Source organism: Acanthaster planci, linkage group LG06 (assembly GCF_054643075.1).
Source record: "Acanthaster planci isolate LZ-2023a linkage group LG06, COTS_SCS, whole genome shotgun sequence".
Lineage (NCBI taxonomy): Eukaryota > Metazoa > Echinodermata > Asteroidea > Valvatida > Acanthasteridae > Acanthaster > Acanthaster planci.
In genome coordinates, this window is record NC_141782.1 from 22,218,150 (window position 1) to 22,245,475 (window position 27,326).

General features: G+C 40.9%; 2 protein-coding genes across 8 annotated transcripts; one reads left to right on the forward strand and one right to left on the reverse strand.

Annotated features, from left to right (window-relative positions):
* The first annotated feature begins 34 nt into the window (after positions 1-34).
* On the forward strand, positions 35-14,266 carry LOC110980109 (uncharacterized). 5 transcript variants are annotated; one of them, XM_087138115.1, is made up of 8 exons: positions 35-152; positions 4,198-4,389; positions 5,065-5,132; positions 5,363-5,414; positions 6,358-6,516; positions 8,586-8,900; positions 9,355-9,586; positions 11,701-14,266. In XM_087138115.1, the coding sequence occupies exons 2-8, from the start codon at positions 4,293-4,295 to the stop codon at positions 12,194-12,196; spliced, it is 1,419 nt and encodes a 472-aa protein (XP_086994241.1). In that variant the 5' UTR covers positions 35-152; positions 4,198-4,292; the 3' UTR covers positions 12,197-14,266. The 5 variants fall into 5 exon arrangements, with proteins under 5 accessions (XP_086994241.1, XP_086994245.1, XP_086994243.1 ...); XM_087138117.1 differs by having other exon boundaries at positions 41-152; positions 4,253-4,389; XM_087138116.1 differs by having other exon boundaries at positions 85-241.
* A 290-nt stretch (positions 14,267-14,556) lies between these two features.
* Positions 14,557-26,418, reverse strand: LOC110980133 (uncharacterized). 3 transcript variants are annotated; one of them, XM_022236504.2, is made up of 7 exons: positions 26,071-26,418; positions 23,906-24,017; positions 21,597-22,233; positions 20,976-21,080; positions 19,692-20,297; positions 18,849-19,176; positions 14,557-18,222 (listed from the first exon to the last, which is right to left on the reverse strand). In XM_022236504.2, the coding sequence occupies exons 2-7, from the start codon at positions 23,957-23,959 to the stop codon at positions 17,718-17,720; spliced, it is 2,235 nt and encodes a 744-aa protein (XP_022092196.2). In that variant the 5' UTR covers positions 23,960-24,017; positions 26,071-26,418; the 3' UTR covers positions 14,557-17,717. The 3 variants fall into 3 exon arrangements, with proteins under 3 accessions (XP_022092196.2, XP_022092197.2, XP_022092194.2); XM_022236505.2 differs by having other exon boundaries at positions 19,692-20,294; positions 23,906-24,031; XM_022236502.2 differs by having other exon boundaries at positions 23,906-24,031.
* Between the last annotated feature and the right edge of the window lie 908 nt (positions 26,419-27,326).

Below are 27,326 nucleotides of genomic sequence, written 5' to 3' on the forward strand. Positions count from 1 at the left end.
CATAGTGACGCGTACTACTCGTTTATCATAAAAACTGACAAAGCGATGATGAAATCTGGAAAATCCAGTTTCTAAATACAACCAAGTGTAATGGAAATGTTGTGTGTGGCAATACGCACTCGTCGTGCTTAGTTTGTCTGGACAGGTGTGAGGTAAGCAATTCAATAATTGATCAGCGTCCACATTTTTCTTCCTTCACTGTCCTTCGACACTTCATTTTTCAAGTTCTTTAAAAAGAAAAGTAAGTATTTATTCGGTTAGGCCTAATAGGTTCGCAACTGAACTGGCATGACTAGGCACCGCTGCCGGGAAAGAATGTTGCGTCCTGTCTCCATCCACTTCATTCACTTGACTTTTTCACGATCATGATCATGTTCAAGTATCATGGAGTAGCTTACCCTAAATTCGCGCATACAAATATTTGCGCATCCAGCTTTCTAGTTGTGAAACTCTTCAATGAAATTATGTTCGGACTTCCGACGTTGGATCAAAAGTTTTCCAGTGAGAATTCGGGAAAAATGTCTGCAGAGGCTAGAGCATTGTGTTTTGCTGTGTTTACTTTTAATACAGACCAAATACCGACAGACTGAACATTAGCTGATTGAAATTGTCTAGGAAGTGGATAAATGATCACTGTTTGCTCATGATCGGTATTGGACGTCTGGCACTGATGATGACTTCAGTCAACTTTCGCCTACTTCTTAGGGCATTATCAAAAATACCCCCACATGTACAGGGCACCATGATGTAGGCCTATTTGGAGATTTCCGTTGCCAATGACGGGCACGGATTTGGCGGCACACTGTATTTTGCGACTTTTTTCAGAAATACTTTTGCAAAGAAAAGTTTTTTCATGCTATCCATATCAAATACTCAATATACTGTATGAAAGAATAAAAATTCATGCCTCACTGTAACTTAACCCTCCTATGCTGAAGTCACTCTTTGGGTCACTTGGTAAACACCTCAAAGAAGCACAGCTGTGTTGTGTTGTGCACTGCACCAACGTGCAAGAGAGTGACCTTGGGCACTTGTGCATATTTGTGCTGTAAAACTAAAGGAGGGTTAAAATGAAATTGAAAAAATTAACTAGGATTAGGAGAACAAAAAAGAGATTTGATGGAAAATCAAGCTTTGGCAAATAAAAGTGTTTTTTGCCTTAAACCGCATCGCTACACCAAAGCAATTAATGCAAAAAATAATTCCTTATTCAAGAAACATTAACTGGCAGATTTTTCAGAGGTAGGGCTGCACCGTTGCCCGTAAAATGATGTTTGCAACGTACATTCGTGGATTTGGTGGTATAAGTTTTACTGCTTGCAGTTCTGTTTGCAGACAATGTTGTTCCTGTTGCTTTGGTAGCATCCGATGTACAAATGAGATTTTAGTCAAACTTTCAACTACTGAGAATGAAGCCATTAGAAATTTACTTTATTTAAGAACAAATTTTGGTCAAAGTACTAAGTGCGCGAATTATGGTGACTCGTGGATAGGCCTAACTAGGCCTTTAGCAGATAGGGCCATAACCATCTCAATAATGGTCAGTCATTGCAGAAATGCTGAAGTGAAAAATCATGAAAATGGGACTGAAAAAAAATTTCATTTTGTTAGGAAAATTTTCCTGATGCCTCTCGCAATTTGGCAGTGTGGAGTTAGTTCCTCGTTTGACGTTTGACATTCAATGTTGAACAAGTAACCGCTCCATATTCGAACATTGAATAAGTAACTGTTTGACATTCAGGGTGCACACGGCTAAGAATAGTGATGTTGCGCAAAAGGGACAAAAAACAAAGCACACCGCCAACATCCGCATTCATTCACATGTACATGTACGCAAATTACATGTACATGTACGTGCCTTTTCACAATTATGTATAAACAACTCTCTCCCACAAAGGGAACCTTGGGCCTAGGGTTCTTCGAGGTCAAACAAACCCGGAGTTGTAAACGATTGTGGTTTATGTTTTGGCACTGTAAATACATGTATTAGAAGAAAAATACAGCTTAATGTTATTTTCTCCCTGTTTTAACCGAACTATTCGACTCGAACGAAATCATCAGTCAGATGCGCCAGCCATCAACGTTTTTTGGTGCCTTTCTTTACACTTTAGCAACCCTTTGCACACATTTCAACCAAGCAAAGGCAGTTTTCCACGGTCAAAAGGTCTCTGACGAAAGTCGTGTCTCTTCTCTGGAGTTGTTCCCTTGCAAACCAGAGTGGACAAGTAAATGCCTAACACTACACTGAATTTCTCATATCAAAATAAAATACCCGAACCCCATGCCTCACCTGGAGATTACATTGAATCTGATGTCATTGTTCTCAATCGGAGACGACTCCTCAAAACGAGGGGAAATGGGGTTCTTCGAGGTGAAACAAACCCTGAAATGTAGGTGACGGTTTTGAGGGCTGTGTCATTATAAAGGGAAAAACACTTAGTTTTATATACTTGCCAGTTCCTCAAAACTACATAACTCAGTTGAGACAACTGAAATTACTGAACATGCGCTGTGAATTTTTTTTTCGGGGGGGAGAGCTTAGACATTTTACCATGTTTAGTCCGAGTAATTTTTGTTTCATTTCATGTGTACGTGTTGATGGCTTTAAGTATGGCCATTTTACTGTTTACAGAGTTTGCTTCAAAGTGTGGCAAATGAAAGACATTACAATCTACATGTAAACCACATAATGTGCAATACATGTATATGGTATTTTTAAACATTTTTACAGCATGGCACAAAAACACAACAGATATAATTTAAACCAGTTAAGAGAATTTATCTCTTCAAAAATTTGTCTTTCAAAAATAGTTTTCGTGAATGCTCTGATACTAATTTTCAAATTTTCACTTTGAAAACTCAATGTTCATTTTGAAAAAATCATACATAAAAGGAAACTTCGTTGAGATTACCCTGGCACAATTCTTTCTATTCCTATAAATTAAAATGCACGTGCAATTTGCAGTCTGTCTGTGAGTTTGGAGACAGTGAGACATTGCACTATTAAAATTCAAAGAAAAATCGGGTTCTTCATTGAACAAAACTTACATACTGTAGCAATATTAGTGAAACTGCTAACATCCTGTGTTGTTTCAACCTAGCATAGTGCTCACTTTTTCCGGAAAAAGGGAAAGTCTAGATCTTCCTAAATGTGTTACAGTGGAACGTCACTATACTGAACACCGCTATACCGAACATTTGGTTGTACTGAACATCGTCCTTGGCTCCCAGTATTTTGTGCACAAAACTTACCGAAGATTATATAGTTGCAAATTAACTGAGATTGGCTACAGCATGCATCAGAGATCAATCCTGAGCGGTAGCTTCAGACTTCTAGGATAAACTAAGTATCAATCTTGTAATTCCAAATTTAATTTTAAAAAAATGATAATTAACAGATATATTTCTAAAAACCTCAAACGTGAATGCAACGGCAAAACATCACAGAAACAGTGAATCATAGTATCACAAGAAGGTGCACTTCAGTTGGACAGGAGATCGCTATTCAATATGTCAACAAAATGTTCAGCAGTTAATTTCGCAATACCGAGCGACCACTGTACCGAACATTTAACCTGGACCCTGTTGTGTTTGTTACAGTGGCGTTCCACTGTACATATTGTGGTAATTTTCCAGTGAATATGCCAGGAAATGGGTGCTCATTGACTCTAACATTCACAAATGTTTTAGAACAAAGAGTTATGAATTTCTAATGATAACTGGAAACATTCACATTAATTGAATTAAGAGTAGTCATGGTAGTAGTTAGGCATACAAATAACACATACATGTTGATTCTTGTCTTCATTTTTGTCAAGTATTTAAACCTTTTGGAGAGTTTAACTCCAATTTGGAGGTGATCTCTAAACATGTGGGAAATCTTGTCCTCGGAGCACATGTGTACTGTTCATTTGTAAGGATTCCACAAATGGGAAAAATCTGGAAGACCAAAAAACTGGTTTCTAGAAAATTGGTAAAAATGGGGCATGTGGTAAACATTTTCGATAACACGGTGCACTTTGTCAATGGAATTATTAATATTATTTGTCTCCCATTTCCTCCTGCCCAGTTTTTCATATTTCCTATTCTGTAAAGGAACCTTTTGTACTTTTTGCCCCGTTATACAGAATGGACATTACTAGAATACTGTCCTGAATGTCACACTAAATATTTTGAACTCCTTTTTTTTTTACTCAGCTCTGTGGAAATTGACACATCAAGTGTGAGTGTGTTTTTTAATTTTATTTTGGAGAGATTCTTGCTGACGTTACAGTCCTGTCCTGCGTAGTGTAATGGATAACAGTCAGATCGATGCAACTGTAGAGAATTATTCAGAATTTCAACAGTTTCTATCCATGCTGGGGGAGGACAATACCCACTTGACAAATGGTGAGTGTATTTTGATTTGTAAAGCTTCCAGTTCTCTCACTTCGACTCTTGTAACTGTGCTGTTAAAGTTGGCTTTGAAACTGATCTTCTTGACATTAAATTGATCAATGTGCTTTCACATTCTAAGATTAATTTGTCTTTTGTCAATTGTCCTGGTATCAGTGTGTAGTGGGGTTATACTTCATTTACGCACAGAGGTTCACCTATTCTTATTCCGCAGTTGTGAGGATAGAGACGCATTATTTCACCTACTTTGCGGGGACCGAAAACATGTTTGGTACAGAGAAATGTCCCCACAACTCGATTCTGATTTGCTTAACAAAAGAAGTCGTCCCCTTAACATGGTGAAGGCCTGCTCACACGTACATGTACCCATGCAGTATAACTTTGTTACGTATTTGGTTAATAATAACATTTTCAAAAAAATTTCAGTCAAAACAGTTCTCTGCCAGGTTATTTTCATGAGCATTTTTCATTAATAAAAATTACTGTAAAATCTATTCATTGAAAAAAGAATCTCAAGCCAAGATGCACATAACCTCAACGACATAGAAAATCCAGTCTCCTTACAAATGTGAATGGAGCACAATTTCAAACAATAAATTGAATTTAATAAAAGAGTGAATAAATAATGAAGCATTTGGTTTTGCCTTGTTTCCCTCTGAATTAATCAAGGCCAAGATGCAGCTGAGGCCTTGGATCCCAAGTTTGAGGATGAGTTGTACAAGCTCACATTAGCCGTGGTAAGAGACAGATTCTTTCACTCACAAGGTGGAGACAGGATAACAAACGTTGTGCACTCGCCGATAGATCATCTTCCATTGCAAATCTCATATTTTAGAATCTAACACAGTCTTTGATCTTCCAAATTTTCTTTCATATGTTGACGGCCATCATGCATTATAAAGTACATAGCTTTGTTAGGGTTTGGAACAGACAGAATGTTTATTTTTCTGATGCATGTTGTCAACAGAGCCCAATGGACATCACCTCTCAAGCTAACAACCAGTTATTACCCAAAATAGGTGAGTTAATATTGCCCAATCAAATTAGCTTATTTTCACTTACAATGTTGCTCATTTTAATTGTTTCCTAAACCTTCCTTAACCCTAACAGTCCCAAATCCTCCAATTTCAATACAATTGGTTAGGGTTAAACGTAATTAATTTGTTTACAATTTTTGTATCAGTAAACACATCATAATGGAAAATAATAATCAGAGCCATTGTTTTAGCTATTATGCAAAATGACTATAAATTGCCAGAGAAGAAAGGAGGAGTTGTCCCTGTATCTTCAATCAAGTGAGAAATTAGCAACTTCGACACTGTGATTGAAAAGACAGATAAATAAACCATTGTTCCACCTGAGTGAAAGGATTTTCTCTTACCCATTAGAAGCTTCTGCCTTTCCTTCTTCTGCACCCCTCCTTGCAGCCTCATCCACCCATCTTTCTTCCTTTCCATCTGCTTCTAATTTCAGACTTGTAGTTGGGTTTTCAAATCTAAACAGTCTTGCCTGATGTAGAATTTAAGTCCAGTTCATGAATATTTAGATGTATGTATGATTATTAAAAGGTTTGTGGTTTCTCATTGTATCTTTTGGATATAAGGTTGGAAATTATTTTCTGAAAGATATCTTTTGAGTGTTTCTTGTCGTGAAGTTTTCATGATCATATTGTAGGATTTCCATTTAAAATTATGAAATTATAAATTTCATAAAGTAAGTTTTGGTTAAAAAAATGCTAACAATGAAGATTTTTTACAAGCATCTTGTTGGCAAATAATAGTTTCCAGTATCAACTGTGAAGTTCGAAGTAATGTCTGGATCTTAGTCATAAAAAATGGAACTTAAATTGGACTTACGGTAAATCCAAGTCCCGGTCACCCATTTCAACCATACTGAAATGACATCAAACATGTCAGTTTGATAAAAACTTTAGAATTATAACTTTGATTTGTTTCAACCCAGACCTGCAAATGATTAATGATATCATTGGAGCCAGCCAAGATATGGAAGTGGATATGTCTACTCCTGCCCAAGAAGTTACTACTGGCTATTCCATCCAGACCTCCTCACCTCACCTCTATGATTCTAACATGGGCTTCACACAGCAACCACAGCATGAAGGTACTAGATCTAGACTTTCCCCTTTAGAGCTTCACACAGCAACCACAGCATGAAGGTACTAGATCTAGACTTTCCCCTTTAGAGCTTCACACAGCAACCACAGCATGAAGGTACTAGATCTAGACTTTCCCCTTTAGAGCTTCATACAGCAACCACAGCATGAAGGTACTAGATCTAGACTTTCCCCTTTAGAGCTTCACACAGCAACCACAGCATGAAGGTACTAGATCTAGGCTTTCCCTTTAGAGCTTCACACAGCTACCACAGCATGAAGGTACTAGATCTAGACTTTCCCCTTTAGAGCTTCATACAGCAACCACAGCATGAAGGTACTAGATCTAGACTTTCCCTTTAGAGCTTCACACAGCAACCACAGCATGAAGGTACTAGATCTAGACTTTCCCCTTTAGAGCTTCACACAGCAACCACAGCATGAAGGTACTAGATCTAGACTTCCCCTTTAGAGCTTCACACAGCTACCACAGCATGAAGGTACTAGATCTAGACTTTCCCCTTTAGAGCTTCATACAGCAACCACAGCATGAAGGTACTAGATCTAGACTTCCCCGTTAGAGCTTCACACAGCAACCACAGCATGAAGGTACTAGATCTAGACTTCCCCTTTAGAGCTTCACACAGCAACCACAGCATGAAGGTACTAGATCTAGACTTCCCCTTTAGAGCTTCACACAGCAACCACAGCATGAAGGTACTAGATCTAGACTTCCCCTTTAGAGCTTCACACAGCAACCACAGCATGAAGGTACTAGATCTAGACTTCCCCGTTAGAGCTTCACACAGCAACCACAGCATGAAGGTACTAGATCTAGACTTCCCCTTTAGAGCTTCACACAGCAACCACAGCATGAAGGTACTAGATCTAGACTTTCCCCTTTAGAGCTTCACACAGCAACCACAGCATGAAGGTACTAGATCTATACTTTCCCCTTTAGAGCTTCACACAGCAACCACAGCATGAAGGTACTAGATCTAGACTTTCCCCTTTAGAGCTTCATACAGCAACCACAGCATGAAGGTACTAGATCTAGACTTTCCCCTTTAGAGCTTCACACAGCAACCACAGCATGAAGGTACTAGATCTAGACTTTCCCCTTTAGAGCTTCACACAGCAACCACAGCATGAAGGTACTAGATCTAGACTATCCCCTTTAGAGCTTCACACAGCTACCACAGCATGAAGGTACTAGATCTAGACTTTCCCCTTTAGAGCTTCACACAGCAACCACAGCATGAAGGTACTAGATCTAGACTTTCCCCTTTAGAGCTTCACACAGCAACCACAGCATGAAGGTACTAGATCTAGACTTCCCCTTTAGAGCTTCACACAGCTACCACAGCATGAAGGTACTAGATATAGACTTTCCCCTTTAGAGCTTCACACAGCAACCACAGCATGAAGGTACTAGATCTAGACTTTCCCCTTTAGAGCTTCACACAGCAACCACAGCATGAAGGTACTAGATCTAGACTTTCCCCTTTAGAGCTTCACACAGCAACCACAGCATGAAGGTACTAGATCTAGACTTTCCCCTTTAGAGCTTCACACAGCAACCACAGCATGAAGGTACTAGATCTAGACTTCCCCTTTAGAGCTTCACACAGCAACCACAGCATGAAGGTACTAGATATAGACTTTCCCCTTTAGAGCTTCACACAGCAACCACAGCATGAAGGTACTAGACCTAGACTTTCCCCGTTAGAGCTTCACACAGCAACCACAGCATGAAGGTACTAGATCTAGACTTTCCCCGTTAGAGCTTCACACAGCAACCACAGCATGAAGGTACTAGATCTAGACTTTCCCCGCTAGAACAAAACCTGCTCTCTTTTAATAGAGGCTTTCTCAGTAAAAGCAAAGTTTGCTAGGAGATATTGAGGAGGTAGTGTGCTGTGTGTTGGGAAGATAAACAAGTAAACAAAAGTGATGTTGTGTAACTTGGTATCAAGGGCATATGTGGGAAACATGGCAGTTTGTAGATTGAATCAAAGAGATGCAGTAATACCAAGATGGTACCACACTCGTGGTTATTGCTTAACTTAATCAACAGAGGAACTCCTTCAAACAGTTCCCGTCCAGGACCCATCAGCAATGATCTCTGGTGGAATCTCCCAACAACCAGACCTGTTGCAGTTCTCCTTGGCAACCATTGACCAATCACAGCTCCAGGAGGACCTTTCACCCAGCACCTTGCCGAGCAACACATCAGAGAGCATGTCTATTGACTCCACTCAAGTCAGTGGGAGCATAGCCGCTGTAAAGACTGTTGCCAAGAGTTCCCCAAAGAAGGGAGGAGCCAAAACAAAAGGGGAGGAGGAGATGGAACAGAAGCCAAGAGTAGATGAGGTTCCTCAGCTACCAGATGGTACATAGTTGTCCTTGGTAGCCTAATAGCATCCCTTAATCAGACTTTGTCTCGGAAGAAAATTGAGGCTTTGCATTCAAAAGGACTTATATTTTTAAGTTGCCATATTTAGCAGGGAAGCCATTTTTACAGTGTTGTAGTCAAGACCGTCACAAGACCAGACAGAAGACTATGCACAGGACCATACGCAAGACCAGTCACAAGTAACAGGTTGAACGATGACAAAGGAATTCTTTTGTTGCAGTTCATTTGAATAGCTTGTGACTTGAATTCAGACTGGAGATCTTGTGCTGGTCTTGTGCTGGTCTTGTGTTGGTCTTGTGTTGGTCTTGTGTTGGTCTTGTGCTGGTCTTGTGAAAGTCTTAAGCGGTCTCGACCTCAACACTGCATTTCTAGCCAAACAACTCTAGGGTCTTTGAGGGTAATCTTTTTCTGTTATCTTTCCTTCTTTCAGTTAAGGAATTACTGGTCAGGATTCGTTACCGTTCCAAAGAAGTGGTGAGAGACCACATCAAGAACTCTAAAGGCTGTTTGGCGTTTTTCAACAAACCTTGGGATTTTCAGGTTCCCCATGAAAATTGCCCTGCGGGAGTGCAATTCCCTGATATCACCAACGAGGAGGAGGAGGGAATGACAGAAAGTCAGTTCAAGTTCACAAAGCAAGTCCTGGCAGCCTTAGAGAAGGGGTAGGTTGTTGCTGTCTGTCCTCGTGAGGACTCAGGAGGGCGCTTTCTTGATGGTGTGTGCAAGTTTCTTGCCACATGAAAGTCAAGCATGTGTGACTGACAAGGCTCACAGAAAAGTTTTAGTCGTCCAATGGCGCCCGTTAAGTCATATAACCTGTAGTGGGCATCAAACATCAGCACACATGGCATTCTCCCACAGCAAAGTGTGCCATAAATGTTGTTCATCAAAAATAAAGTTGAAAATCAAAAATCAATATGCTACCCAACACATCAGTAGTCTTATCACTGTACCAACCATCGTGTCATTTTTTGGTAAATAACACTTGCCGTATAACACCCTTTTTTTAAAGGATGCCATTTTTGCCAATGTTTAATACCTACTGTGGGCCTCAAGCTGGACCAAGACAGGGTGCCATTTTTGCCAATGTTTAATACCTACTGTGGGCCTCAAGCTGGACCAAGACAGGGTGCCATTTTTGCCAATGTTTAATACCTACTGTGGGCCTCAAGCTAGACCAAGACAGGGTGCCATTTTTGCCAATGTTTAATACCTACTGTGGGCCTCAAGCTGGATCAAGACAGGGTGCCATTTTTGCCAATGTTTAATACCTACTGTGGGCCATAAGCTGGACCAAGACAGGGTGGCATTTTTGCCAATGTTTAATACCTACTGTGGGCCTCAAGCTAGACCAAGACAGGGTGGCATTTTTGCCAATGTTTAATACCTACTGTGGGCCTCAAGCTAGACCAAGACAGGGTGGCATTTTTGCCAATGTTTAATACCTACTGTGGGCCTCAAGCTGGACCAAGACAGGGTGCCATTTTTGCCAATGTTTAATACCTACTGTGGGCCTCAAGCTAGACCAAGACAGGGTGCCATTTTTGCCAATGTTTAATACCTACTGTGGGCCTCAAGCTAGACCAAGACAGGGTGCCATTTTTGCCAATGTTTAATACCTACTGTGGGCCTCAAGCTGGACCAAGACAGGGTGCCATTTTTGCCAATGTTTAATACCTACTGTGGGCCTCAAGCTGGACCAAGACAGGGTGGCATTTTTGCCAATGTTTAATACCTACTGTGGGCCTCAAGCTAGACCAAGACAGGGTGGCATTTTTGCCAATGTTTAATACCTACTGTGGGCCTCAAGCTGGACCAAGACAGGGTGCCATTTTTGCCAATGTTTAATACCTACTGTGGGCCTCAAGCTAGACCAAGACAGGGTGCCATTTTTGCCAATGTTTAATACCTACTGTGGGCCTCAAGCTGGACCAAGACAGGGTGCCATTTTTGCCAATGTTTAATACCTACTGTGGGCCTCAAGCTAGACCAAGACAGGGTGCCATTTTTGCCAATGTTTAATACCTACTGTGGGCCTCAAGCTGGACCAAGACAGGGTGCCATTTTTGCCAATGTTTAATACCTACTGTGGGCCTCAAGCTAGACCAAGACAGGGTGCCATTTTTGCCAATGTTTAATACCTACTGTGGGCCTCAAGCTGGACCAAGACAGGGTGCCATTTTTGCCAATGTTTAATACCTACTGTGGGCCTCAAGCTAGACCAAGACAGGGTGCCATTTTTGCCAATGTTTAATACCTACTGTGGGCCTCAAGCTAGACCAAGACAGGGTGGCATTTTTGCCAATGTTTAATACCTACTGTGGGCCTCAAGCTGGACCAAGACAGGGTGCCATTTTTTAAGTAACAGGGGCTTCTTTGGTCAGAACTGAACTTGGTTCACAAATGACTAGGAAATGCATGGTCGTATCACTGCCAACAAAACGAACACTCCTGACCAATATGGTTCTTTTCAATGGACAAGGGGGGTGCTTCTGCTCAAGGCGGATAGGTCATGTGACTTAGCAGGCAATCAGTCTGTTGAATGCATTCAAAAGGACAGCTACTTGCTGGAGCATTGTGCAAGTGTTTTATTGGATTTATTTCATACAGGTACTTTGCCACATAATGGAGAATGATACTGAACTACCCTCTGTTTATAGTCATATTTCCTTTTTGTAGCTGGAGGGAAAGAAATAAATCCCATTGTCTAATGTTTGTGTCATGGTGTACAGACATGGAATTCCTGCAGCTGTTAACATGTTTTATTCAATTTCAGGTTGTTTTTGCGATGCGATGACTACGGAAACGTCTATGCAACTCGTTTCTGCCGAAGCAAGATCTTTTGGTATAGCACAGAAAAGGGGCCTATTGCTGATGCTGAAATGTCGCGCTCAACTCCCACTGTAACATTTCAGAAGCTCGAACGCAATAAAGAAGTCATGGTTTTTGATAACATGCTGTTTCAGAAGAAGCTGTTACATTACGTCATCAACAAGCCGACTTTCCAGAAGGAACAAACAACCAACAAACACACCATACCCATCAGCCCAGCCATCTTCTTTACATTCGCGCAGTCTTGGAATCCCTTGACCAGCGCCCTCAGTAGCTGTCTAGTGTCCATGGTAGTCAATCCAGTAAAAGCCAGGATGCAGCGTCAATGGGGGAATGAGGACCGCCATGAATCGTACGATTTGAGTAACTACAGGGCTCAGATCTCAAGTCAAAGCGGGCTTCACATGCCAGAGCCAAACGTTACCAGCATGAAGAATTAAACCTGCTGACCTATGAAAACAATTACACTGCATCTTTGGCAGAGTATGATGAAGAACCAACATCCCCAGGCCACTCAATGACCCTTGATTGGTTTAGTCTGGTGTCCAGACTCATCAACTCAACCATATGACATCTGAATGATAGAAAGAGAGGTAAAATACACATGCATGAGCACTCCTGTGTCCTTGGATGTGTCTGGTCAAGGTATTGGTTAGATGTCTCTTAGCTGGCCTTGGAAGCTTTGCAGTGTCACTGTGTAAATTGTGCAACTCTGGATCATTTGTACAGCTTTGAGCTTATAAATATTTATCATTAACATTACTGTGTGTAGTACCGTTACCAAGGTGTTATCTGTCACATTGTTACTTCGTATTCCTGAAGTTGTACAGAGATAGCATTGCAGCCAGCTTTCTGGATCAGAAACAACTTCAGTTTATGAGACCTTGAATGACAAATTCTTACACAAGCAACCCTTTGTTCTTAAAATAAAATGTGAGGATTTTTTGTTGGTTATTTTTTCCTCATTACAGGATTCTGTTAACACCCTCACACTAAAACAGTTCCGTTAAACAAATCTAGTAACTGCTGTCACTGAACCAGGGAATGTCCAGATGTCAGAACTCAAAACTTGGTAAAATAATTTTATACATATATAATATCTTCTACAAAACATATGAGTCAAGAGTTCTCAGGTAAAATGCTTGTCCAGACTTGGCCATAAGCAGATCACGTGACCCTTTTTTGCTCACTAGAGGGAACTTCATGTGACCCTTTTTTGCTCACTAGAGGGAACTTTAGACCGTTGTTCTACTGCTGACGTAGCAAGCCACCCATGAACTGATTTTTCATCTATTTATACAGTGAACATGTACATGTCAGCACAGGATATTCATGTTATGTCTCTTTTTAAATATGGGCGATTCACAATAGTGGATCTCCAAGTTTGCATCGTGTTAGCCAATCACGATGCGCGAAATCTGTAGACCCAATGCGCATTTGGAAAGGGTCAATAGATTGTGTTTATTGTGATTGGCTAATGCATTGCAAACTCTTGGAGACACACTGTAGTGAATGACCCGCAATGTTTATCATTACAGGTTGCGGTCTGTCAACCGCACTCAAAGCTTTGTAGCTTGTATGTGAAATAGCAGAGCAGGTGTGTACAGTACGTGGACATTTGTCTGCTTTTACAGTAAAATGATGATCTTCATCATAGCTTACTGTCCAAAAGTAAAGGTGGTATTTGTAGTGCTTAAAAGTTGTTGAATATTTTGTTTATGCGAAAAAACTCTCTTCTTATTCATCTTGTGAATATGGGTTTCATATTTCTGATGTCCTTGTAAATACACATCGCTAAGTAAAAAGTTGCTAGCAAAATAAAATGTAATATAGAAGGGATGATTAATTCTGTGAGAATCTTACAGCACTTTGTAATTGATGTTGTTGTTGCTAGTTTGTTCCATTTGAAGGGATACTCTGAATATCCTTCCATCCACACACCCCTCACAACTTTCCCCATATTTCTGTTAGGGTACGTTTTCAACTTTCACGTGGCATTATTTATTGTAAATTACCTGTAAATATTCATGCTTAAACTGTCTCTTTGCTTGAGTGATTTCTTTCATACCACGGTTTTCCAGAACAAATTGGTCATGGATGGAGACACCTCCGATGGCTTTTCACATGCAAGGAAGACTAGGCAATGAGATTGGAGACATGATTGGTCTCCTAATCCATACTGAAGTCCAGACATCAGTACTTCAGTCTAATACGTAATTAAGAGAATTGTGAGAATTTGGACACTTTGTGGACGTGCTGTTAGAATGGAGGCTTACGTACATTGAGTGCAGGGAAAGGCCATTACAGGGAATGTGTCTCGTTTTAAAAGAGCGCCCTCAAATAGTCACATACCACCCATGAGGCATCACCTTCCAAATGTTCTATTGATGGCCACTTCATGAGGTTTTGTGGACATGCAGTTGTTGCTTTAGAGTTGTATGCATTGCGCAGTTAAAGATTCAAATCATTAACTTGCAGTGAATGAAATAAAGTAATTAGTGCCTATTTAACTCTTTGTGTTGTTTGACCCATTGTGTGCCATGTAAAGTCAAACTGTAATTTTTCCAATTGATCTTAGATTTGGGGGGACTTATAAGATTTTTTCCTTCTATGTACCAATTTCACGGAAGCATAATATTTCAACTCTCCCTGATATAAAACAAATGAATTTACAAAATGTGATGCGCCATTTTGGTTTCTTCAGAATCTTCCAGTCATGCATAGTCTGTTTCAATGGGTTTTATAGCTAAATACAATTTTATGAGCCAATAAAGTGAAAACTGAAGTTGAAGGACAGACACCTGGTACACTGTTATTCTTTTAATATCTTGTAATATTGGAAAAACTGCATGATTTTCAAATGAATATATCACATTTGGGAAATAAACCCTGCCAAGTGAGATGATTCCTCTTAAGTGCTTTCTTATTGGGAGACACTCATGGATTTAATTTGGAAACAATTTTATTGGGATAGAAGGCTTCTAGTGAAGATGTCTTGAGATGAATATTACATCTGAATGACAGCAGATTTATGCACAGTGCACAGGTTTGGAGAGAAAAGACAATGAAATTTTTGCCAATGTCATGCAAACATTTACTGCGGTTGGTACTCTTCATACATGAAGTCCTTCAACTAAATTAAATCTTCACTGCTTTAATGTTGCAAGATACTGTGTCTCCGTCATGAAGTTCCGGTTCAGTATATCACATAACTATTGAAAGCTCTTCAGACTTATCACTATTTGGGAAAGTACCAGCAATTCACCAAACTACAAATGGTAAACCATGAATCAGCTTGGTTAAAGGAACTGTATTTTGGCAATATTTTCTGCATGAGATAAATTTCCAAACAGGAAGATACATGTAGTATACATTACAAACATCCTAGTCAGTATTAATGTTTTTGAAGGCAAGCTACATGTTTTTTGAGTTCGCTTACAAGCAGGAAAAATACATTTTAAAAACATATAATTTGTTACGCAAGCTTATAAGCACTCAGCATGCCTGTTCTCAATACAAATATCAACTTCTATTTCTGTACAGTCTACGCCCCCCCAAAAAGGTGCAAGTAAATGCTGTCACTTTAAACACAATGAACTAGTTCAGTATTCTAACAGTACAGCCAAAAATGAAGTGCATCTAGGGTCATTCCAAGGTGCGTGTGAGGTCTGACCAATAAGTGCAGCCCTTCCTGGCCCCGAGCTTAGGCTAGGCTTTGTTCCTGAATGACCTTTCCTTGTTTGACATACCAAACTGCTTCATTGTCAAATAGCAGTATTTAACTACAGTTTAAAAAGGCAAACTCTTGGATTGATGATGCTTTTATTTCATCTTATTCGCATTTAGTGATCCAGAAATATACCCTGGTAAAAACACTCAAAATTGAGTTTGTGCCCCTTTTAAACTGATCAGTAGATTAAACTTAAATGACAAGATGTGCATTTAAAATTTGATTTCAAAGGAGATGATGCCATTTCTACGTACCAAACCATACTGAGTAGTAACCTTGTTTTGTGTGAAAAGTGACCCAAACTCAATTTTGAGTGTTTGGAATGACCTATCTCTGGATTGCCAAATGCTAGTAAGTTGCAATGAAAAGCCTCATCAAGCAAATAGCCATGCATGTAAGTTATAAATACCGCCTTATGTTATCAATTATATTTAAAATGGATGGTTTGCTTGCATCTTTTTAGAGGGGTGTCCTGTATATTTGACATTCTTGAGCGAGCACATGAATTTATTTGGAGTGAGAATAAAACTCAACACATATCTGTACAGTAAAATTTATACAAAATATGGCACAAACATTCATCAAGCAAAATTGTTCTATCCTGAATCCTGCTTTACATTACTTCACATGAATGCTAGGGTGAATTAAATTCATTACTGTAAGCAAAATGACATACCACAATTGAAACAATACCTGACATTCAGAAATTATCTTCACTTGTTTTATACACATTACAAATTTAAACCCATTCTGCAAAAGAATAAAATTATCCCTATTATTTGATTAAAAACACTGCATTGATGAAAGGCAAATATCGTCGTGTCAGTGCAACAAGGTCATCACTCTCAAATTTTGTTTTGTACACGAGATACGACCTTGTTGCACTAACGTGATGATAAGCTCTATTAAAAGTTCTCTATCACAGAGCAATAATCCATTAAATGGTCCTGTGTACCAGTACATGCAACAACTTTAAACAATCTGTCTATTCTGTTCAAATGACGTTCAATGGCAGGGTTTTTGGGGGAGGCATGTAGAGGGATCCCAATGCGACGCTTTTAGCGGCGATCTACGCATTTCCACGTTTGAAAACGAGGCTGTATGTGTCAGCTTCAATTCTCAATACGATCAGATGATTGAAAGTAAGGAGTCAAGACACAAAATACATAAAGATATGTTAAATGGAGACTTTTCAGGCTGCAAATTATTGTGGAAGAGTCAGGATGCTTCGACACGTAAAATCAAAAGAAGAAATAACAGCAATTTACCACAAACTAACATACCTGCGATGGTCCTGTATCTTGTGCAGTGGGCGTGGTTTAAATTGAAGTGGCGTCACACTTACGAACCGGATACTGCATGTACCCGGTACTGTGTCGACTCCGCGGGCGCGCGCGAGGAAGTTCAACACAGAGAGCCTCGGTCTCGATGCAGATATGTGCAGACGGCACTAATGTGAAATCCCTCTATATGAGACCATCAGGCATCTGCCATTAAATGACCTGCCAAAAGGGGGGTCATTACCCCTAAAAGTGCGGGGCCAGCACCCCCCCGCCAGTAAAGACATTTTTTTCTGATAACAGGTAAATGACTGCACCACCACCAAGATATATCCTTATCAGTTTATGATCTATAATACATTGCTTTATTTCAGGTTAAAATACAGCAACTTCACGCCAAGGTTTACTTTCTCTACCGGTAGGTGCTCTACAAAATTCTCAAAATAAATTTCTTGTTGAATATGTTAAGAGACATCTTGTACCAAAGGTTACAGTGACAGTTTGTGCCAAGAAGGAAGCCATGTTAGGATGTCATTAGCGTTTATTGTAAGTGTCTAATGAAACATCTCCAAAAGAAGTAATTTTGAATCTAAGTAATGTCAAATCTTCCACACTGTAACTGAGGATTTATCATAAACTCCCATCAACTCTTGGTATTTTGGAGCCAGGACAGAACTGATGATTTGTGAAAAGTCAAGAAGCTCAGATGAAGCTCAGATGATTCTCTATGTGGCTTTCAGATAATAGGAGATCAAAGCTCAGACAGCTAATATTGGTCTGTCTATCTGTCTGTCTGTCTGTCTGTCTATCTGTTCAGGGTGAACATTGCAGACAACTTTAATTCTTCCAGGATTTTAAGCGCGCATGTGTAGATATCTAAAAATATCCCAAATATGCTCCATAATGGTACCTCTCCCCTACCCCCGCCCACACAACATGTCCATGTACTACTCATTTCTCATTTGGCTTTGGCTGAGCAGCCTGCCCTGAAGGTCCATCTTGGCCAGAAGACAAGCATAAAGTGGACATGGATTCCTCCAGGTCCACTTCATTGCAATTGAAGGAATCGTCTTCACCGCCCTTAAGATCACGGCGCATTTCTCTGGCAGATTTCTGAGTGACTTTCAGGTATATCAAGCAGTTACTCAGTGGCTTCTTGGGCTCCCAAGGCTGGCCAAATGTGAAATAGACAACTGGGCAAGGACTGAGTTTCATTTGACTGGAACAAGAAAAATAAGTTAGTATCTTCTGAAATTTGTTTCCATCAAATACCTTAACAAACTCATCCTGTGTAAGTTTCTTGACATAGCGTTCACGATTCCCTTCGTTAGAGCTGTTGTTTTGCACACTGACCCGTTCGAATCCTTCCCCTGGTACAGTAGAGTAGCAGTAGACATGACTCCGACAAAAACGCCTCGCAAAGATGTTCCCATCATTATCACAAGATATGTGAATCCTGGCACGATAAGAAAAAGGAAAGGAGTTGCTTTAGTTAATGTTCAAGAGGAAAAATGGCAAAATTCAGGTATTCTAAGTAATTAACAAAATTGGTTCTAGGGCATTGAAAGATTCTGTGACAGCAAATCATGGAAGGGTTTTAATGTTTGCATTTTTTGTTCACTATAAAGATGTCTTCATCAGACGTTTTAGTGCAAGCAAAATTTGTGACAAGACTCACACTGTTGAGATTACAAGTTAAGTTGATTAATTTAGCGGTACAGGGCAATTGTAATGTCCCAGTACAGTCGAGTGATCAGTCGAGTGATCAATCAGCGTACCCCAATTGAGTCATATTGACTCAATTCAAAGCAATTCAAATTAAAGTCATCAGTGGCTTGGACCATGCATTGATTTGGGTCATTAAAATAATGCATCAAGTAATTTGCACACACGCCTGTCATTCTTGTTGTAAGATCAATTGCTATTATGACATTGTCAGTTAAATCTGGCTTTTGTGTACATTAGCTACGAGTACAACTGAGCCGGTCTCTTGGTGCAAAGACTCAAAAAAAAGGGACTGAACTTTCATTTGATCAGCATCATCAGACTTAAGTCCTTTACCATTCTGACCAATGTGCTTACCCTTTGGACAGGGCATCTAACAAATCCTTTGTGGTATCCATCTGTTTCTTGGTGATTTCCATCGGCTCAATATTCAGACCTGGAAAGTGCAGTTTACATGTTCTATGCCCCTTACTCTGACATGACTTATTGTCACCATCTGGCTCGTTGTCTTGGGGTGACTCAAACATCGGAAACTCTATATCAGCAATGTCAAGGCTGGCATCTTGAAAATGATAGGGTTTCTTGTGAAACACCAAACATCCATCACGGCTGTTGACCTTTGTTCCTTGTTTCCCTTTGCTCAGTGAACGAAACTGGTAGAAGAGTTGTACATTGAGCTGTCTCTCTGCATGGAAAGAAGACAAAGGCTGCATTATCAAATCATTCACTTGACTGATGTGTGGGTTCATAAAAATGGAGGAATTTTAAAAGGTGCTTTCCAACTCTGCACCCATGCATTGCTTTACTTTTAACTTCATACCCAAGAAGGAAACTTTCTTTCTGTATCAAGATCTGATACATCATGTTATGGACTTAACTAATGTATTTAACTATCATATTTGATTACATCCACTCAATGTGATCATGATATACGATACTGGCCAGACAGGGATGTAGTGTTTTAACTTTGAATAAATATCATATTCAGATCTGTCCCAATGTGCCAATTTCATGCATCATAGGTGTTGCCTGGCTTATAGCAGTGGCCATTGATACTTTTGGCTTTAGAGAGGCTGGTAAGGGAGAGTAGCATTGTGTAAAGGCACTGGGCCGATGACATACTTATAGTGTTCCACCCACATCTCTTTTTTATCATTTTTGTATCCTGAGTGGACAGCATAACCAATTCAAGATACTCACTATTTGTTAGTTCATCATCAGATATGTTTGTAACTTCAGCATCATCTGTTTTGGGCTTTTTTTCTTTTGTTTCTAATGAAGACATCTGGTTAGCAGCTCTCTTGGACTTGGCTTTGGTTTTCCGCTTTTGTTTTGCAGTCTTCGGCTTGGTTGCTTGAGCACTGGAGCTCTCTGGCACATCTTTGCTTGATGAAGTACTTGAGCATGTGGGACTCCCTACAGGATTATCCACGATTGTAACAGTGGTACCCTTGGCAACAGCAGAAGGAACTTGGTGCGTAGAGTTGCTTGGAGATGCAGCTGAGACCACCACAGGGACATCTGTCAGCCCCATTTGAGCCACATGGTCTGCAGGTTGAGCAACTTGATTGGCCGTGTTGTCCACAGTTGCCATGGATACACCACCGTGAGGGATACATGCTGCTTGATTGAACCTTGAATCTCCTGCAGCCTTCACTGCTGTTGCTATGGCATTAGAATTTCCCTCAATTAGCAGTGCTTGAGTCATTGGAGGTGTTGGTCCTACAGTGATGGTCTTATTATTAGGACCCTGGATTGGATTAGGGACTGGCATATCCTCAGCATCCTGCCCATTTGCTCCATCTGCTGCAAAGAAATTTTAAACCTTTTGATTCAAAAGAGATAAACAAGTATGAAAATGAACATGGAAACAGACTGGAGCAGGAATCAACCTGTAACTACCAGAAAGCTGTGCCAGCACTCTACCCACTGAGCTACCCAGCCCTATGTCAGTGGATACTCCCAATTAGACAACATCTTGGTTTGAAGATGCTAGTTAGAAGCCATAATGCCATACTATGTAACCAGGGACAAGACCAAAGCCATGATACCAACCTGAGACTTCATAAAAAGGGATTACACAGTGAGTTAAAGCTATTTACAGGTGAAATAAACTAAGCAAAGGAACTGATTCGGTGCTTATCTAATAGTTACAAAGACATTGACTGGTTGTTTAGATAGATAAGTAAAATTAAAAAACTATCTGCCTTGAGCACTATCCGCCGTGAGCAGGGGCACCCCCTCAATGGTTGAAAAGAGCCATGTTGGTGAGGAGTGTTCATTTTGTTGGTCGAGACATGACCTTAACGAGTGCAGTTCATAGTCGTTCGTGAACCAGCAAAGTGTAGTTCTGATCAAAGGAGCCTCCATTGCTGGGAAAATAGTGCTCTCACTTGGTCCAGCTCGGGGCTGACAGAATCACGAATGCACAAGTGTAACAGCAAAGGGCAAAAACTCATAGAAGTAAGAAATGTTTTGACAAACCTTGAAGTTTATCCAGGATTGGATCAATATACATGTAGGTGTCATGTAAGACATCGGCTGACACAGAACCAATGATAGACATCAAATCATCCATGTCAGCACCATCTGTAAATGGAAAGATAATGAATGAATAAAAACATTACAGAAAGTCTGACAAAGATCATATCCACAGTATGCAAGGGGAGCAATGTTGTCATGTGGCATTTGTGGCACATGATCAAAAGTTGGAATTCATTGTATGTCAAAAGTGACCATCAAATTGTGAGGCTTGGAAATGATTTTTTATTACTGTGGTTTTTGCGGTCATCTTGGACAATCTCTGAAATTTCTTTGCTGAAGGATAACTGGAACTTTTCAATGAATATGATTTTTGACAGCAGCATATGAGCAGAAGAGTGACCTTTTTTTTTTATCTTGACAAAACTTCACCTGATGTGTTTTACTGACGAGGATTTGCGTAGACAGCTCATCAGTCAAACTAAGTCCTATCTGGCTGGCACTCTGGAGCTCTAACAAAGTCAACCACTGTGTGAACTAACAGCCTAACAGGTGATCTTTAAGGGGAGGAACAAAGGATTCCATGAATGAAGCAACACTGGGTGGTTAAAAAGCCTGTAATACCTGGATTGGTCTGCTGATGAGGTTGCACCTGCTGGGGAGGAGCCTGTGGTAAATACTGAGGTGGTTGTATTGCTTGTGAAGGAAGCAATTGGTTGGTCTGAGCTTGAGATCTACATGTATGTGGCGCTGGCGGAAGTAACTGCCGTTGTTGTTCTTGCTGTTGCTGTTGATGTTGGGGATTCAGGTCAGAGGTTGCCTCAATACTCAGCTGCAGGTAATTGTAAGGTTCACCTTGTTGTGCTGTCTGCAGGTAAGGCAGTGACTGATGAGGATGGTTTGGGACCATTTGAGGCATCTGTAATCTGGGCTGACCATTTGCCACCTGACCATTTGCCACCTGAACATTTAGTGGCAAAACATGTGGTACCTGACCATTTGCCACCTGACCATTTAGTGGCAGAACATGTGGTACCTGACCATTTGCCACCTGATCGTTTAGTGGCAGACCATAAGGTAACTGACCATTTGCCATCTGACCATTTAATGCCTGACCATTTAGTGGTAGACCATATGGTACCTGACCATTTGCCACCTGACCATTGATGAGTTGCATTTGCTGTGTCCCAACTGATGTAGAAAGAGATTGTGTAGACTGCATCCTCAACAGCGTCTGGAAAACTGTCTGACTCTCCATGCCCTGAAAAACCAAGATGAATGGAAATTATGAGAGGAAATTACTCTTCTTCAAAAACTGTACATAATTAGTCAGTTAAATAATATCTTTCTATTATTCTTTCGTTTGTTAATTGCATTTACATCATCTATGAAATAATCTACAGCTTACATTTAGGTTTTTCAGTTTATTTTAAATGCATGTTGATGCTGGTGAATGGTGAGTTACTAGAATGGGGAGTCTGTTTGGGTTCGATTCCAAGGCAGGGGCAATCTGCGTTCGATTCCACGGCAGGGGCAATCTGCGTTTGATTCCATGGCAGGGGCAATCTGCGTTTGATTCCACGGCAGGGGCAATCTGCGTTCGATTCCACGGCAGGGGCAATCTGCGTTCGATTCCAAGGCAGGGGCAATCTGCGTTTGATTCCAAGGCAGGGGCAATCTGCGTTCGATTCCAAGGCAGGGGCAATCTGCGTTCGATTCCAAGGCAGGGGCAATCTGCGTTTGATTCCAAGGCAGGGGCAATCTGCGTTTGATTCCAAGGCAGGGGCAATCTGCGTTTGATTCCAAGGCAGGGGCAATCTGCGTTTGATTCCAAGGCAGGGGCAATCTGCGTTTGATTCCAAGGCAGGGGCAATCTGCATTTGATTCCATGGCAGGGGCAATCTGCGTTTGATTCCAACGGGCAATCTGCGTTTGATTCCAACGGGCAATCTGCGTTTGATTCCAAGGCAGGGGCAATCTGCGTTTGATTCCATGGCAGGGGCAATCTGCGTTCGATTCCACGGCAGGGGCAATCTGCGTTCGATTCCACGGCAGGGGCAATCTGCGTTCGATTCCACGGCAGGGGCAATCTGCGTTCGATTCCAAGGCAGGGGCAATCTGCGTTTGATTCCAAGGCAGGGGCAATCTGCGTTTGATTCCAAGGCAGGGGCAATCTGCGTTTGATTCCAAGGCAGGGGCAATCTGCGTTTGATTCCAAGGCAGGGGCAATCTGCGTTTGATTCCATGGCAGGGGCAATCTGCGTTTGATTCCAACGGGCAATCTGCGTTTGATTCCAACGGGCAATCTGCGTTCGATTCCAAGGCAGGGGCAATCTGCGTTTGATTCCAAGGCAGGGGCAATCTGCGTTTGATTCCAAGGCAGGGGCAATCTGCGTTTGATTCCAAGGCAGGGGCAATCTGCGTTTGATTCCAAGGCAGGGGCAATCTGCGTTTGATTCCATGGCAGGGGCAATCTGCGTTTGATTCCATGGCAGGGGCAATCTGCGTTTGATTCCAAGGCAGGGGCAATCTGCGTTTGATTCCAAGGCAGGGGCAATCTGCGTTTGATTCCAAGGCAGGGGCAATCTGCGTTTGATTCCAAGGCAGGGGCAATCTGCGTTTGATTCCATGGCAGGGGCAATCTGCGTTTGATTCCATGGCAGGGGCAATCTGCGTTCGATTCCAAGGCAGGGGCAATCTGCGTTTGATTCCAAGGCAGGGGCAATCTGCGTTTGATTCCATGGCAGGGGCAATCTGCGTTTGATTCCAAGGCAGGGGCAATCTGCGTTTGATTCCAAGGCAGGGGCAATCTGCGTTTGATTCCAAAGGAGGGGCAATCTGCGTTTGATTCCAACGGGCAATCTGCGTTTTCAATCAGAAACTTCAAGACAATATCTGTTTTCACACAAAGAGGTTCCTAGGTTTAAATTTACCTGCTGATCCAAGAGCAGATCACTTGATATTTCAAAGCCTTCCATTTGGAGCATCCGTCTGGAACCAAAAGGTCTGTCTAGGAGAATACTCTGATTGCAAAAATGTCTCCTTCTTGATATAAGGATCTGGAGTTAAACAAAAAACAATGAACCAAAGGAATGTAAGCACAGGCTCAATGTATACAGACGAAGGAGTCCTACAGTCAATGGTGATGTCACTTTGTTCAGAATACTATAAAAGAGCCTTTTTCATGACTTTTGTTTTCTTTTTGCCATTATTAGGGAATTCATGGAAGAGTTAAAAACCAGGCCTGCAACAAGGAAATTCAAATCTTTCCAAGACTTTGTATGATGTTTTTCAGTTTTCAATGGGAGTGAGTGTGAAGTGAATAATGAGGAAATCAGCTGATCGGAAAAAAAGCTGCTTGCCTGATACTTGACTAGTTGTAGGTTGGTGGTACCTTGAGGCACTTTGAAAACACGTTGGCATCATGGCTCATTGGCTACATCCTAATTTCACAAGGCTTACTAACCAACGGCATTAATGCACATCTAGATGTCATTTGGAAAACATTCTGTGGTTAATTTGTTCAAGTAATTGAAGTGGTTGTGTGGATAGCATTATACAGGAACTCTTCCTGTGAGATAGAGGTCAAGAGTTCAATTCTTAATTGTGACTGTTTTCCTTCACCAAATTTATGTCATGTCCTACTTTTCAACGAAATGTAATTTCACCTTTTTTGGCTATTCAAAGCTTTGGAGGTCGTGATCTATATTTAGGCAGAAGATATTTAGCCATTGCTGGCTTAAGGTAACTAAATGATATTTAGTCAGGCACCCGCACAGTAACTGTTCTGGGACTTAAAAATTCTTACTGTGACAAATCTTAGCTTGGTTCTGTGGCAAACATAGTCATTGTGACTTCACATTTACGAGGTGAGAATGAAACCATTTTACAATTTTGGACTTTGGACCTTTACAAATCCTCCAGAGCCACAAATCAGAATAAGAAAATGTAATTCTCTGTAATTAAATGTTGGACTCAAATAAAAAAGAACAAACGAAGCTTATTCTATATTGTGGGGAATGAAAAAAAGTTGATAGCTGGGAATTGAACTGAACTGGGAGCACTACCCTTGAGATTGCAAGATATATGCACTCTATATCCATTAGACCACAGACCCATGCAGCTTGAGTTAAGGTGGTACATGTACTTTAATCACCTTTATACTACAGCCTTCCTCTTGTACACACATAAAAGACCTGTCTACTTGTAGCCCGCTAAATATCACTTAGTTTAGCTCACCACGGCTAAATATCCAGTCTCTTTTAAGGGCAGGTTAAGTGCAAGAACTGGTCAAAAAATTAACACGTGCATTATTGCTGCTGGTTAGAGACTCACACCTTACAAAATCAAAGGGCAGAACCAGATACAAAGCCCTTGCCTTTCCAAAATGACTCAGGGATCCCACCTTCTAGACTTAACTAATGTAGCCCAGAGAATGGAAGTCCAAATAAAAACCACCTCCTTTCATAATCTGGTATGGCCCCATGCCTACTGGGGCCAGGTAATCTACTGTTGCCACACAGGGCAGTAGACCTGTAGACTGACCCTTGTATCAAGACAAATCCACGGAGATGCCATTACTGTGGGGCCGTCAAACTCATGCATGGGTTTTATTGTGAGCATGTAACACCCTGTTGCTTTGATCTGAGGAAAATGCAACAAGTGCGTACCACCTGCGTGTGTGTACCACCCGCGCTAATGGCTGCTCATTCTGGTTGCTGGATGAGGACCTGTTTGTTTCAAATAGATCTGAATCTCGATCCGTGATCTGTTGTGGGTTCACTGACAACAAAATCCACCTCATGGATACAGTGAACCAGCGTTGGGATCACAACTGGAGATCCAGATCCGTGTGACACAAACACACCCTTAGCCTGTAGCCTTTAGGACTTAACATGTGATAGTGATACTAAAGCCTGATATGATCAAAACCATCATGTAATTGAATGAAAGAGACAGTTGTTGAATTGGTAGAGTTCTACTAGGGAAATGGATGGGGAAAAAGAATCATTTTTAAATATGCAACAGCAAAGCATTTAAAATAAACTAAAAGACTTTGGTTTTCCTGTTTACTTGCTGTAGGCCTACATGGTTTTACCTTGTATTGTAACTGCGCAAATCCGATGTTAATCTGAGTACTTCGTAGGCCACAAGATGAACCACTCACTTCCGACCGTACACCGTGACGTACTAATACTACAACTGTATACTATAGCCTGCACTTAGCTCACGCCTTGCACTCAGAATTAGACATTATTGTCACACGACACGCAGCTATCTCTTTCGGTTTCACTTTGGACAATGCATACATTCATATCATTGGGTATTTCTGAGCTATATTTAGTAGTTTCCTTCATACTTGATGTTAAATAAAAACGATTACGTGGTAATTCAGAAAGTCCCTCGTCGTCTGCTTTTCTCCGGAAAACCCCAGTTTTCGAGTGAAAGTATTATAACATACAGATGGTACTATCCCACAGTAGATTATTCATCGTTCTAACTGCCTGGTTTGTACTGCAAGCTGAAAATATTACAGCTGTCTGGGAAATTCCCAGAAATTATAGGTGGCGCTCTAATTTAAAACGTAGACTTAAGCAAAACCGGGGATTCCCAGAATCATCGAGGACTTTTTTTAATTCGTATTCCGAGGATCACAGGAAGAAAAGAAACACCGAACCCGAATTATTTTAATAAAAGGGGACTTTGGTATTGCTAAAGGAAATGGTGACGTTCTGTGTTACAGTGAGTATGACCGTGGTTCTTTTGCGGGGGTTGTTAATAAACGTGCTCGTACATTTTGTCTGCGTCAGAATACGTCCAGTGCAGTCCTGGCGGACATCATCCTGTTACCAGGTATCATTAGCACTAAAGGACCCAAGGCAACCACAGATCCAGGAATTTCTTTAAGGAGGGGGTCAGACCTTTATTACATCCATCCTCTTGGAAGTTTATTTTGGGATGTTGTAATAACACATGATCCATCTATAGATAGCGAGCAAGAGCTTTGTACAGGGTGTAAATTACATACACACAACTCATTTCTAGCTTGTAGATGCTTCTCATAATTAACAGAGTGAAGGGATTACCCCTTGAGCTTGATAGATTACGTGGCCACAGGTCACACAAAGACGCATAATAGCCATGGGGAAGGAGGATTGGTCATGATCAGAAAATCATACTGATGGCGATCCTTTTGAGTGTAGGTGACAGCCTTGTCTCTTAGAAATTCTGTAGTTTGTGCATCTATTGTGCGCCAGTAATGTAATTTCTTCAAGTTCTCGGAATGACAGAATTTCAAACTGACTCAGTTTACTGAATTTTCTGTTATGTTCGCGCATATATGTAGTCGTCACC

Excerpts from the sequence above, each read along its gene's own strand:
- LOC110980109 (XM_087138115.1), top strand. The coding sequence starts at position 4,293 with ATGGATAACAGTCAGATCGATGCAACTGTAGAGAATTATTCAGAATTT. Across the intron at positions 5,415-6,357 it reads CCAGTTATTACCCAAAATAG|ACCTGCAAATGATTAATGAT; the intron begins GTGAGTTAATAT and ends GTTTCAACCCAG. Across the intron at positions 9,587-11,700 it reads CTGGCAGCCTTAGAGAAGGG|GTTGTTTTTGCGATGCGATG; the intron begins GTAGGTTGTTGC and ends ATTCAATTTCAG.
- LOC110980133 (XM_022236504.2), bottom strand. The coding sequence starts at position 23,959 with ATGCTCCAAATGGAAGGCTTTGAAATATCAAGTGATCTGCTCTTGGAT. Across the intron at positions 20,298-20,975 it reads AATCCTGGATAAACTTCAAG|CAGATGGAGCAAATGGGCAG; the intron begins GTTTGTCAAAAC and ends ATTTCTTTGCAG. Across the intron at positions 19,177-19,691 it reads TGATGATGAACTAACAAATA|AGAGACAGCTCAATGTACAA; the intron begins GTGAGTATCTTG and ends CTTTCCATGCAG.